The sequence below is a fragment of the Lingula anatina genome, chromosome 9, assembly GCF_051362555.1.
Source record: "Lingula anatina isolate TDL-2025a chromosome 9, LinAna3.0, whole genome shotgun sequence".
In the NCBI taxonomy this organism is placed as follows: domain Eukaryota; kingdom Metazoa; phylum Brachiopoda; class Lingulata; order Lingulida; family Lingulidae; genus Lingula; species Lingula anatina.
In genome coordinates, this window is record NC_141775.1 from 13,128,579 (window position 1) to 13,142,383 (window position 13,805).

At 36.4% G+C, this 13,805-nt stretch overlaps 1 protein-coding gene and 1 long non-coding RNA gene across 2 annotated transcripts; both read right to left on the reverse strand.

Moving 5' to 3' along the window:
• Positions 1-5,874: 5,874 nt before the first annotated feature.
• On the reverse strand, positions 5,875-8,172 carry LOC106182054 (uncharacterized). The gene is made up of 6 exons (XM_086995620.1): positions 8,125-8,172; positions 7,840-7,936; positions 7,339-7,508; positions 6,670-6,721; positions 6,461-6,531; positions 5,875-6,303 (listed from the first exon to the last, which is right to left on the reverse strand). The coding sequence occupies exons 1-6, from the start codon at positions 8,170-8,172 to the stop codon at positions 5,875-5,877; spliced, it is 867 nt and encodes a 288-aa protein (XP_086851746.1).
• Positions 8,173-8,231: 59 nt separating this feature from the next.
• On the reverse strand, positions 8,232-8,712 carry LOC147759940 (uncharacterized). The gene is made up of 2 exons (XR_015330963.1): positions 8,625-8,712; positions 8,232-8,369 (listed from the first exon to the last, which is right to left on the reverse strand). It is a non-coding gene; the product is annotated as an uncharacterized LOC147759940 (long non-coding RNA).
• Positions 8,713-13,805: the final 5,093 nt, after the last annotated feature.

Below are 13,805 nucleotides of genomic sequence, written 5' to 3' on the forward strand. Positions count from 1 at the left end.
AAGCTGTTGATGAAATTTCCAATCTGTGTTCTTGTGACTTTTATTAAAGTAGCCAAGTAATGAAATACATATACCGGGCTTATTAAAATCCATGAAGCCTTTTAGGACAATGGTACACTACCCCAATTTAAGTTCAATGAATCAAGCATTAAAACAGAAAATAAGAATGAATGGCAGTCATTCAGTTTACCAGAAAATCCAGAAATTAATTTGTGTCGATTTTTTAGCCTTTAATTATTACATTTTTGCTATTTAACTGGAAATTTAAGATGTCATGTTCATGAATTATCTCTCTGTCTTTGTCACAACAACAGGGATATCTGCCCTCCTTTTAAAAAAGATCGGTGCCCGCAGAGTGCATTCAACTTTTGCTTTGGATGATGGAAGACACAACAAAGAACACTTGGCCACCCGTATTTTGAGGGACCCCCAATACAAAGGCAGATATAATGGAATCACAAATATGGACTGTCTTATTTAGGATGAGGTGTCCATGTTTTCTGAGGTTGTTTGAGCAATTCGAGTACGAGCTGTCAGAGGATCTTAGATATTGATGGGGGGGTGCAAGTCATTTTCAGTGGTGATTTTTAGCAACTGCCACCTGTCCCAAATCATGATTATGTGGATTATGTGCATTTTGCTTTCCAGTCGGATATCTTTAGCCAAGTCTTCCCACATTACATATTGTTGACAGATGTCAAACGCCAGTAGGATCCTTCATTTATTGCTGCTATTCAGGAGTCAGCAAGAAGTTTTCTCGCTAAAATATCTGATGACTATCTTTTGGGACACTCTCGTACCCTATCAGATAAATCTACAAACCCAACGTTTCTGTTTGCAACCAAATTCGAGGTGGAGTACCACAATGCCAGAGCCCTATAAAGACTACCAGGAGATCCAACAATTATAACATCTCAAGATGAGGGTGACGTGTGTATTCAGACAAGGCTCATGAGTAGTTGGTGATAGATGTTATTACTTAGGCCATAATTTTTTTTATTTTTATGGATGACATCCTCTGGAGACCCCGAAATCGGCGCGAGCGGGCGAAAAAAAAAACAGTCCAAAAAAACAACAAAATGCTACTTAAGTAAAGGAATGCTGTCAGTACACAGCTATAAACACATTTACCACCGAAATACGTATCAAACCAACACTATGTCTTTATCCATGCCCTCAAAATATTAAAGCATTGTCAATATTACGTAGAAAGGTAAAAAAAGGTTATGAATAGATATGCTGCATATTACCAAATCTATATTAAGGTTATTTTATGCAATTTGCTGGTATAACAATCAATAAAACAGATAATAAACAAACAGTGTGTCTTTATTTGTGCTCTCAGAATATTAAAGCATTATGAACACTTAACAGAAATGTTAAAAAAGCATTCAAAGATATGCTTTACACTACCAAACCTATTAAAGGTCATTTCGGTCAATGCCGTTTTGTCTACTTTGACTCGCACGAGGCAGCCAATCTGTCGGGTGGCCTGTCCGACCTTCAGCCCACCTAATACCTCGACGACCTTGTCGACCCTGTTTTCGCTACAAAAAACATGTGCTGCCTTGGACAGAATGCCACTGAAATTTTGCGGGCGATAATCACTGGCCGCTGCCAGCCTTTCATATAGAGGTAAATGTGCAGGGTCTAGCAGACGATACACTATCCGCCATATGAAATGTGTCAAATGAGAAAGGTGTGTCCGCACTTGTAAATTTTATAAACAGTGCTATGAGAAAACGGAAGCTATCCAAAATGAGATGACACCTGGTATTATACTTTAACTTTATTATTACTATGTACATGTATTTAAACTTATGTATATTATAATTAGTAGTGTAGAGAGCCCATAAATGTACACTCATTTCATGTGCTCAAAAAATTATTATTATTAAATTATTATTATATAATTATAGTGATATCTCCATGCCCAATATCAATGGCATACCAATCCAAAACGACGGCCTCCGTCCTCTTTGTGACTTTAATTGTGGTGTAACTTGACTGTAATCCTATAGAGATGAATTTGACGTTTGCGACAACCGACTTGGTTGGGGGGGTGAGTTTTTTTTTCCGGAGAACGGACGAAAATCGGTGCGCGCGCATGATGTCATCCATATAAATAAAAAAGTGTGGCCTTACTATGAAAACTAAAGGACCCCAGAGCAAATACTGTTTGATCATGTGCGTTCTTTAATAAAAAAAATCACTTACACATTTAATAGTTTTACAAGAAACGTTTAAATGTAAACTTTGTCAACTTTTCCCTTCATTGTAGGCACTCTGTGATAAGAGAGGATTAATTGCAGATAATAAATACTAAAGAATTTATTCCATTCATTCATATAAAAGAAAACTATTAGCTTGATAAGAAAGTTGAAAGGTATAATGAAATTTAATCAGACAAGATTTGTTGATATTTTATACATACATGTATTTTAGTGAGATATAATAATTTGATGAACAATGATATATATATATATAAATCATATTTGTGGTTAATCTAATATTACACATGGTGAGAAGATGTAAAAAACATTTTGAAAATTAATAGAAATTTTACGAAACTTCATTGAAAGGTGAAAAAAATTCACATACATATAGCCCATATAACTTTTCTCAATACCCCCTTATGTCATTTTCAAATTTCAAAACCTAATTTTTAGCTTAAATTTTCTCCTCCAACCATTCCCCTCCCTCCCAACTTAAATAATGACCAGCCCCTTGGATACCATTTTTATACACATTCCTATATATGAAAGAAAATGATATAATCTTAAGAAATAGCTGCAAAATCCAACTATAGTTGATTATCATTTGTAAGACAAAAACAAAAAACCATATTGATGTCATTTTCAATCTTTGCAGTTATTGCGACTTAAACCAGATGTTCCAGTAATGTAAATAACCTTTCAAAAGACCTGGTAAATGGCATGCAAGGGAAGGTTGTTGCAATAGATGAAGACAAGCCAGAGTTTAAAGTACATTTTCCAGACAACGAGAGGACCATAGCATTGTCGCCTTATACATTTACAAGGTATGGGCAAGTGCATATGTTACTGTAAAATAACATGCCTTTTTGCATTTCGTTATATCTGCTATGTGCTCTTTACATAGATATAGCTTTTGAAAATCACACCGTCATACAAAAATAGGCAGTCAGAAATGTTAAAGGGATAGTAACTCTTCGTATGAGATTTATATTTCACAATAAAAACATTGTGAATAACTCACAGTAATATAATATATTCTGTTTTACCACAAAAATGGCAGTTATAGCTATTATTCTGATATCTGAGCTGGTCTTCAGACCACGTGACCTCCATTGACGGCTATACTCTGTTATAATCTCTTAAGAGATTTTAACAAAAAACCAAATTTTTAGAAAAAAAAAAACAGGGACTAACTTTGAATGTAAAAATGGATTCATTAACCATTGGTAAGTATGGGAAAATTGTTGTTTACTCCAGGAAAATTCATTTTTTGGCCAAAACGAAGAGTTATTATCCCTTTAAGTAACTGATGTGAATGAAAACGCAACATGAGTTGATCAGTTCTTTCAATCTATGCTCTACACGTAACAAGGAGTTAAAATTTAAAAAAAGAAAAAAATTATCTTTAACTGAATGATTTTTAAAAATAAAACCACTGGATGTAAACAGAGTATTCTAATCTAATGGCTCCAACCTATAAAGTAATTTCAAAGGAAGTATAAACCACTGGTATTGTCAATGAAGTGCATTGGTTTTCATTTACAGGCACAGCAAACAATTGTGGAAAATCACGGCAACGAGGTCTCAGATACCATTAGTCCTAATAGTGCCAGGGGATTACTTTGGACAGCGCTGTTATTGATGCCAGGTGTGCCTTTAAACATGGTCAGGTGAGTGTGGCAGTTGGCTGGGTCAGGAAACCTGAAGATGTACAACTGGTGAACTACAGTTCTCACAAGTGCCCAGTCCCTCCAACTGAAATAGTACAGTTTTATCAGACATTTGATGAGGTTGGTGCTCAACCAAGTGAGAATTTATCTTGCTACAGAGTTGAATACAAAGTGTGTGAGACACCCTTAATACCAATAGAACCTATCAAGGAAGAGCTAGATGAGGGGGAAGAATGAGAACAAGAAGACGAAGAGCACTATTGTTCTGTGGAGGGATTTTTAACTGAAGATGTGGCTGATGTGCAGCCATTGCCACATGAGTTGCAAATTGACCCCCACCCCCCACCCCCCATTGACACTGCAGCAATTCTAAATAGTATCCGTGTACAAAGTCCAGAGACAAAGCAGCAGACGGACTTGAACTCTGCTGCAGTATCACTCACTCCTGAGTTGGAAGTTTTTTGTGAAGAAAGTCTGGTATAACATTGACAATGCTTACGAAGAAACATGTTCACCTCGCCAGAAGTTGACAACGTCCCATTTTACAGTTTTTTTTCAAAAATCCACAAATATATCACTGGACACAATTACATGCAGTCTACATTGAATGTAGCTCAAAGCAATAGTGAACGTCGGGTGTGCAGTCTGGTTGTTGATGTCCTTCGACAAGAATACTTGAAAAGGAAATCTGCAGGGTTAGACAAGCCATCCACTAGTGAATGTGCCAATATTACAAAGATGTCTGAAGAGGGGACAGGTGCTGTTCATTATTTGGCTGGAAAAAAACAGCAAAACTTCGTAAAAAAATGGATAAAGAAAATCCTCAGGGATATGTATAGTAAAAAGGTTCAACTGCAGACATCAGATCTACTTTTGATAGCAATCCTGTTACGACATCTAGAAGAAAAATATGAAGTCCTGCGAGAAAAGTCTGCATATCAGACATCTTTGCAGGCAATTGAAAGAAAGCAGTATGCTGGTGGTGGACTAACCCACGTGTGTGTTTTTGATTTTTTTAGTGCCCTTGAGATGGACAGGAAGAGGATTCAAAATACACAGTTGTTTCATGAATCTGGAGCAAATGTCTTGCAACTCTCTGTTCAGTCATTGTTGCATAACAAAGAACTCTTAGCACATTGGACTTCACTTTTTGTAGACGATCAATTAGTTGAAGTGCATGCTGATTTTGAAGTGCACAGTTCTCTTCTTACCGATTTTGACATTGTAAGAGATGTACTAGAATCTGTCATTAAGAAATCAACATTGCTGTGTGATCTGTTTCACCAAGTGGTTACCGCCTACATGATGGTAGCAAACAATACATACCGTAAAGAGATTATTCAGGAAAATTAGGAAAGAACAAAACTCTCCAACTTCGTCATGCTATCTTCCAGAAGAAGAAGGAAGCAGCACAGAAAGCCAAAAAAACTGAAGTCACAATGGAAGACATTCGTAGCAACATTTCCAAAGGTAAAGTTCACACACTTTCTCGACTTAAGGCACTGCTGGTGCTGGATCCTGACCTTTTTGCTACTAATCGCTGGAAAAGGAAAGAACTGTTGACATTGGCTAAAGCTTCTGGGCTTCCGTACACTAATAGAATGACTGTCAGGCAGTTACAAGAACTGTTGAGCAAGGAAATTCCTTCTTTGGTGGAGGTGCGTTATGAAGAGTTGATGAACGATGATTATGAACCTCCCTCCAAGAGAGCTAAATCTGCAACTGGCAAAGGGAAGGGAAAGGTTAAAGGTAAAGGCAAAAGCTCTTCTGTACCAGTTGTGGCTGAAACGTCAGGTAGCAACATACAATCTGAACAGGAAGATGATGAGGGGACTTGGGTGCAATGTAACTTATGTGACAAATGGTGTCATTCTAAATGTGCTAAACTGACAGAACAAACTTACCAACAACTTATAGACAATGAAGCTAAATGGATTTGTGACGTGTGTGAGGATAGCAATGATTAGTTACATGGATTTGAAAACAAATCAAGTGAACATCCATTGAGCACCCTGGTTAATGATAATGGTATTCACAGCCTTGCAGTACTGCAAATAGGTTGGATTGGCATTGGCCCCATTGCACATTGCCCTTTGGGAAGAAAAGACATTTTCAACCAAGTCAGAGTTCAGCCGGCCAGGTACTACATAAGTAGAAGGGAATCTCAGCAGTTTGTAATCAACATAAGAAATAAATCCTAAAATAGATGACAGATCATCCCTGGTTTGGTGGGACAGGAGTTGGCTCTGGTCGTTTGTTGTTGTTGACCATTTCGCAAACCAATCCCACACTGACTTAAATGTTGTCAGACGTTCATCCTCTCTGTCCTTGATTGGTCTGAGGTTATGTATGATTGAGATGAATTTACTTGTCTGTTCAATTAAAGCAATTGTGCCTCTTAAATCTGTTGGGACAACCTTAGTATAAAACAGCCCTGCTACAGTTAGTCATCATTGTATTAAGATGGATGGAATGAAATCTGATAGTTATTATATTACTTAGATAGGAAAATGATATATAAATTTAAGTCTATTTAGTTACTTTTATAAAAAGTTGAGTCATATATACATGTACCTGTATCAAGTGCCACATGTCATCATTCAAATATTCAACTGCCAATTTGTTGCTCATCTTTACTACTTGACCTGGGTATATACGGTATGCTCTTGTGTCACCGGTAATGTATGCGCATAGAGTTCACCTGTGAATCCCACTCGTATGCTTTTATCCAATGGTCCCATAGGACGGGGTGACCATGTTCATCAACTTTTTTGCTCCTTTACCAGCTGTACTTTTGTTCTTCAGCAAATTATTACGTATTTTCTTCACACAGTGCTAAAAGATAAAGGGAAAATATTACAACAATTGTAATATGTTTGTAATGATAAATGTACAAAGTTGCAGAAGTGCTGAAAAAATATCAATAGAAAAAATTGATTCACAGTAAAATACAATCACATAAACAATGCAACTATAGGTGAGAAATAATCATGTTCTCAAATTTCATAAGTGGCAGGACATTTCCTATTGAAAAACGCTGGGTTTAATTTGAAATAAGCTTCAGGATAGACAATGAGTAAACATAAAGCACATACAAAAGGTGCAATAACTGATTTGATGAAATACCTTGCAATCCATGAAGAAAACCACTTCGTGATTAGTATCATAAGGGTCTTTAACTTTGTATCTGCTTTTCCTATCACTTTTTTCATGAAAATGTAGCTGCAGGAAAGACCTGTTGTTAGCAGCTCCATCAAAGCATGTGTAATCTAATGGATACTGTATATTACCAATCTTTAATACTATAGCTTCACAGATTTGCTCTGTGGAAACCTTCAATCTCAAACACTTCAGTGTACATAAAATTGAAAACTGCCCGCTGTCCTTTTCATTTTTAAAATTTTCTACATTTTCAAAGCACAACTTGAATAATGACAAAAATGTAAACCTACTATAAAGTCCCAGCAATGCAAATGTGACACTGTCCTCCAAAATACAGTGTAAAGTTCTGGGGTTGTAGCAGCATTTATTGATGTGATATGTGCAATGGGGAATCTAAAGCCAGTGTCCCCCAGAAAAATCATCTGGAGAACATGGTCTGCTAGTTTGATTTCTTGTTTGTCTAAAAGTTAAAAAAAAAGTTCAATAAAAATAAAGGTCATTTCATATTTCCATTAGTTATACCTATGCATCAAATTTAATTTCATTTTAATAATAGGGGTCATGAAACACCTTATTCTTGATACTAATAAAAAATTAAGGCATGTTCATTGTCAACTTAACCTTAATCTGTTCTGTTAAGTACAGTTAAATGAAGTTAGAATAATTAAAATGATAGGTACGTTACAGGTAAAAAAAAAGATGTAAAATGTCCTTTGAATTGGAATATTAAATAATAGTTCATGATTTAATCAGCCTGCATTGTGCAGCATGAACTGTTTCTGCAACGTTACCATAGGCATATGCATACCATGATTCAGTTTCATTACTGATGGAAACAAATCCAATCAATGTATGCACATCATTCTCCCTGTTCATCTGCAAGTCCTCCTATAAGAAATAACACATACATGTACAATATAGTATGTAAGAAAATAACTGTTAGGGTGTACTAGGGAGGTATGTGTACCAGCGACATACATACATAAAATAATTTTCACCAGTCAATGATAACCATGCTGGCATAACATTAATATAGCTTGATTACAAGTATGTTTGCTAGCATGTTAAGTGTATACCTGTATAGACATTTCGTCAAATATTATGCCTCCTCTCTCTGCGTCCATGACTTGGCACATTCAAGCGTTGTGCTTCAAGGTGTAGCCATCTAAACTGATTATCTTGAAATCCAGAAGTCTGCGGTATACTGTTTTTGTACATTTGTAATAATCTTGTGGATGGAAAGATGAGAAACACACTATCCTTGAGAGTGCCATATGCTTTTGGACTTCTCGCCCATAGGGACAAACAGAGGCGTATTATTCTGAAATATGACACACATGATAAGTATTTAGTAATAATACACTGATGTGTTTTATTATGAAGTTGTCGTGTAATTCTAAATATCATTTAAGTTTTAAAATATAGATGAGGATGATGATATTGACATTGTTTGCAACAGAAAAAAAGTTTTAATTGAAATATTGCATTATTGACTGAAAGCTTATCATATCACTTTGTACACCAATAATCAGCACCTAAACTGTATTTAAATTATTTAAAAATGAAATGCACTCACCGGTCTGGAATCTGTTTCTCCAGTTGCTTCATGTTAAATGGAAACAAAGTTAGAATGAACTGAACAACAAATAATAAAAATTAGTTTTAAAAAATTCAGGTTAGACAATAAAACAAAAAGTAATTAACATCCACAAAATTTGCTCATGCATATTTTCAAATTAAAAATTTTAAAGGCACAATGACAGAGTAATGTTTTTTTTTTCTTTTTCACTCATTAAAATTTTAGAGGATGTGCTGAATTATAACTACTCCAGTGATAATGCAATTACATTTCAGGCCATAATAACTGCCTAACAGATTATCATTATATAATTTGATTTTATAATTGGATAGTCATCAGATCAGACTTCTGAGGTCAAAGCTGAAGTTATAAAGAATTTCTTTACAAATGACATACTTGTAACATTAACGTGTATGGGTTTGTCAAACCCCAATGTTGAAGTCTGATGTGATTCAAAGTAACAAGAAGTTCAGAAAAAATTATAATGCAGTCTACAGGTAGTTAGATTGAGTTACCTAGGGTCCCAACGATGGCGTCTCTTGTCAGTCACACCAACATTAGCTACCTGTGAGTTAATTAACTAACAGAAATTCTCGTTGTCTGCAAGAGTGGGGTGGAATTATTTGATGACGGCTTGAAGGTCTCTGCCGTCAGCTACACTGACCTCAGTTGTTTGGTCTGTATGATTCTTGAGGCTACGACGTATACACTGCAAACAGTTGTAACACTTGCTTGTACTGGCATTAAATGGGGATACACCCCAACACATTTTAGAACTCTCTTTTTCTCTGCTCGTGCAGAGAATCAAACTATTAATACTGTTTAAGAAGGTATGCACCTTATGTGCAGCCAAGCTGTTCAATGGCTCAACACCAACTTTCTCAAGATGCACATCGTGGCTCAGGTGAGAGAATCTGAGATTTCCTGGCCCACTGCTATTTATGGTTAACTTCTTCACCAACCGGGCACCCGCTGACATGGATTCTGTTTTTTTTTTTTTTAGTGTTTTTCCATTGAAACAACCTGGCATTGGTCAGACATGTAGATAGTGAAACCTGCTTCTGTGAGGGCATTAGTTATGCTACTTGGAAAGTCCAGAATGTCATTATTTTTTCCGAATCAGGAACTTTTTCCAGGATGATTTTGTATTTCGTACCATTTTCAACAAGTCTGACTGACTTTGGCAGTCCTAATGCTCTATTTAAAATTTTACCAACTATTAAATAACCTACAGCATTTGCTCCATGTTGGTTAGCAGCTTGCTCATAAGATTTATAAATGCTACAAAACTTCCTGGGCTGCATAAGTGGTCTGTGGCGGTAGTCAGCTATAACCCTACAAGAAAATGTATATGTGCTGAGCACCTGTGGCTTAATTCGAGGGGGGTACATGTTATAAAGTTGAATAAATGTCATATATATATATATATATATATATATATATATATATATCAAACCTAGCTGTAAAAAAGCCACTTCAATTTCGCGCTCACGGCTCCACTCCAGTGTACTTCCAGCTTAAAAAAAAAGACCTCGGCTTCACATCATACACCATTCAACGTGACTTCCACCACAATTCTGTCTCCTCCGGTAAAACTAAAGCAATGATACGCCTGGGTCACAACTAAAGCAATGACACGTGTTCCAGGTTAACTCTCCCTGCTTACGCCAATGGCACCAAGACAAAGAATTATCGTCTTTATAACGCCAAATTAACGCTTCGTTGCATCACTGCCCTGGATGGGATAAGTGGGAGAATGAGCAGTTGACATCTGCAGTCATAATAGGAAGACGACATAAATAAACACAAACTTATCATATCAGTGACGGAGAAAGTCAGAAGCTACATTAGTCCATTTTGATTTAGAAATTAAAACGTTAAGATATGTTAACTTTGCTGTTGCCTTGGGTACATAGCAATAAATCGTAAATGTATTCCGATTCAAAATATCATTATAGTATGTTAAACAATTAAAACATTTGATTGATTGATGCCTGTTGAAAAACGCGTTGGAGGTAGTACGTATTCCGATATATGAATTTGAATACCTTCGCATTTTTTATTCAAACTCTGGGTCTAAAAATAATGCCCAAATTGCACCTGTAATGCCAACATTTTTTTTTTCTTTTTTATAATTTCACAACAGTCTCACAATTTCATGACCTACTTATCTAAAGTTACACCATAGGATATTATTTAAATTAAGCGAGATTACATATGTAGTTTAAGAAATACAAGAGCCCTAATACTGATGACATGAGCTTTAAAATGTTACATAAGCATGTGTTAACATATTATAGACATCAGCTCTCAATTTCCTCATCCTATTTCAACAACCATATAATTTACGATAAGAAGGTTTCATGAATATTATGCTTAGTAATCACTTTATAGTGTTTTAAAGACCAAGCCACTGCTCTATAAAACGGAAGGAAGCCTTGTGGAAGAAACAAAAAACATCACGTCATCAACCTCTGTCTGTGCCTGCCTAGCCATAGTGGAAAACGAACTACGACCGACATACACCACCTACCTGGTAGGCGTAAATTTACAACTTAGTCAAGTCCAAGGTAAGCACTATTTCAGTTTGGTGCAGTTGACTTTTCTCGGGTGTAGCTTTTTGGGCTGGATGTACGCCAGCGTAACTGTCGGTACGACGTCTAACTTAAGACCGGCTGATGCAACCTGGCCCTCATGTTTATTTTTTTTCAAAATTCAAATTTGTGTCGTACATACTGAAAAATAAAAAGAGTAAAGTTCACTCCTTATATACCGCACTATAGATGCGTCTCAGCACGGTTTACAAACGACTGGCCATTTTTGAGCAGGATGCAGTCTGGGTGTTAACGCTCTCGACTCCCCGGGGATGGATACAGCCCAGCATGCCGTATGAGGCGCTGAAGGCTAGCAAGCGAACAAATATCTTTTTTTCTGCCTGACCGGGAACTTTACCCCTGATTCAACCCCTAAGCGCTGAAAGTCAAGAAAGGAGAGACCATAGAGGTACATTAAGAGAATTTAGGTTTCTTTGACACGTGAATAAACTGAATTTAGCACATCTTGTTAAAATGTTTTTCATCCAATATAAAGCAACTATTTATCCATTACAGATACACATACACTGCTACATATTCAACATATGTACCGTTTTTACATGAACTTGTGTTTGCATGTTTTTGAAGAACGTGGGTGTTTATACTTTGTTAATTACGAGCTGCAGTTTTCACTTTCAGCTGTGTCCTGTGCCAAGTTTTACTGGCACTCGCTTTTTATCCTTTTTCAAATCTGGGAAAGATTCACGGTTACCTTCAAAGGTAATCAGAGAGAATTGTTGTTGAAGAACTGTAAAAATTTAGTGAGATTTTTTGTTCTTTAGTCTTGCCGCAGTAATAACATTGGATGAAAGATTATGAAACGGGAGACTCAGACAAATATATCATATGGATGGCGTATAATCTCATTTCATTAGTCATTTTATGTGGTAATGGATATAATAGAGATGAATTGTTGAATCATTTCCTCGCCACGTGTATTTAAAGACGACATAAATAACAAATACGTCTTAGTCTTGGAACAAATATGAAGATAAGCTTCTTATAACAATAGGAAGCGACATATTTCTTTATTCATTTGTGTCTGGCTACAGTGACTTAGCAATTACTTGACAAGGTAAATCCAATAAGCAACTATATATTTTAGCCTGAAGTTAAAAACAGGTGCTTCCGGGGCATGCAGAATGATTATAAAATATTTTTGAAACCCCTCGGAAAAAGTTTCAAAGTGTTCACAATTATTTAGAATATCCCTTTTGCCATCTTGTATTTAGCCACATTCCAGTTATTCTGGAGGAATGTTTGTCCTACAGGCACGATGTCGGTGGGATTAACAAAGCTGCCACCAATATTTTGACGCCAATTTTCCACCCATCTTCAGAGGTAAACTCGCCCACCCATTTCTGTTCATTGCCGGTGTACCGCCAGTACCGTATAGTATTGCTTTGGTAGCACGTTTCCTATTTTGATTCCAAGTGCATTGCTGGTTCCTCACTAAAAAACTCTATATTTTTTAACATACCTAAACATTAAAGACCTCATTACTGTACTGTGAGCCCCACGGCCCAGTATATCCGAGCTCCTCTCCTAGGTAACTGTAATAAATAGGACGTTGATTCAACACAAATTTCCAATTAAAATGAATGTAAAACACATAACATGTAGGCGTCATCCGTTTAGACATTGCATTCATATACGAAATTTATCATTGACATAATGAAAAACAAGCAAACAAATTTGATAAAAAGCATCCAGGTTTAAAAGACGCTGCATAAGAGAGAGGTCTTGAGAGGTTTTTTAGGTCATGACAGGTGATGAGGTCATGAGAGGTCATGAGAGGTCATGAAATTTCATGAGAGGTCCTGACGTCATGAAAAGTATAAAGGTCCTGAGAGTTTTTTTAGGTCATGAAAGGTCATGAAGTCATGAGAGGTGAATGGCTATGATTTTTATAGCACTTTATAACACTGAATGTTTAAGGATTTTAGACTTTTTTCATATATATCTCGCAACGCCATGTCCCCAAACATGGTCTTGTCAACTTTGAAGCACATGAGGTGCCTGAGATTTTGATTGAGAAGCCAAGCGTCATTAGATAAATTCTATTTAGTATGACTTTGTTTTATGCTGAGATTTATTGTGGTTTAAAGAAGGGGATTCCGTTTCTTTTGGAATGACAGGTCTCGGATTCGAAGCAACCCTCGCCCCCCCTTGGAGTGAGTACGGGGTCTGCTGAAGGGCCCTGGAGGTTTTTGTCTTTTGGAGGGAAAACGGTGTCATTTGGTACGGTTTAAAAGTTTGAAATGACAAGTCAAATTTCTAATTTCAAGAAAAAAAATTTTTTTTTCAGAAACCGAAGGGGAGGGGGGTCAGGTCCCCCCTGACCCCCTAAATTCGCCACTGCATAGGGTTTGACTGTCACTTTATCTAATAATATAATATTCGCTTTCTATGCCATGTATTATATTTGGTACTGTCGCAGAAATATTTCTGTTAAACTATTTGCCATGAATTGGGGATAACAACTGTTCATTTTGGCCAAAAAGGAATTTTTCTGGGGTAAACGGCAATATTCCCATACTTTATTTAATATTTAATGAATCCATTCAACATTCAGAATTAGTCT

Excerpts from the sequence above, each read along its gene's own strand:
- LOC106182054 (XM_086995620.1), bottom strand. The coding sequence starts at position 8,172 with ATGGACGCAGAGAGAGGAGGCATAATATTTGACGAAATGTCTATACAG. Across the intron at positions 7,937-8,124 it reads TTGACGAAATGTCTATACAG|GAGGACTTGCAGATGAACAG; the intron begins GTATACACTTAA and ends TATTTCTTATAG. Across the intron at positions 6,722-7,338 it reads TGCATTGCTGGGACTTTATA|CACTGTGTGAAGAAAATACG; the intron begins GTAGGTTTACAT and ends TTTATCTTTTAG.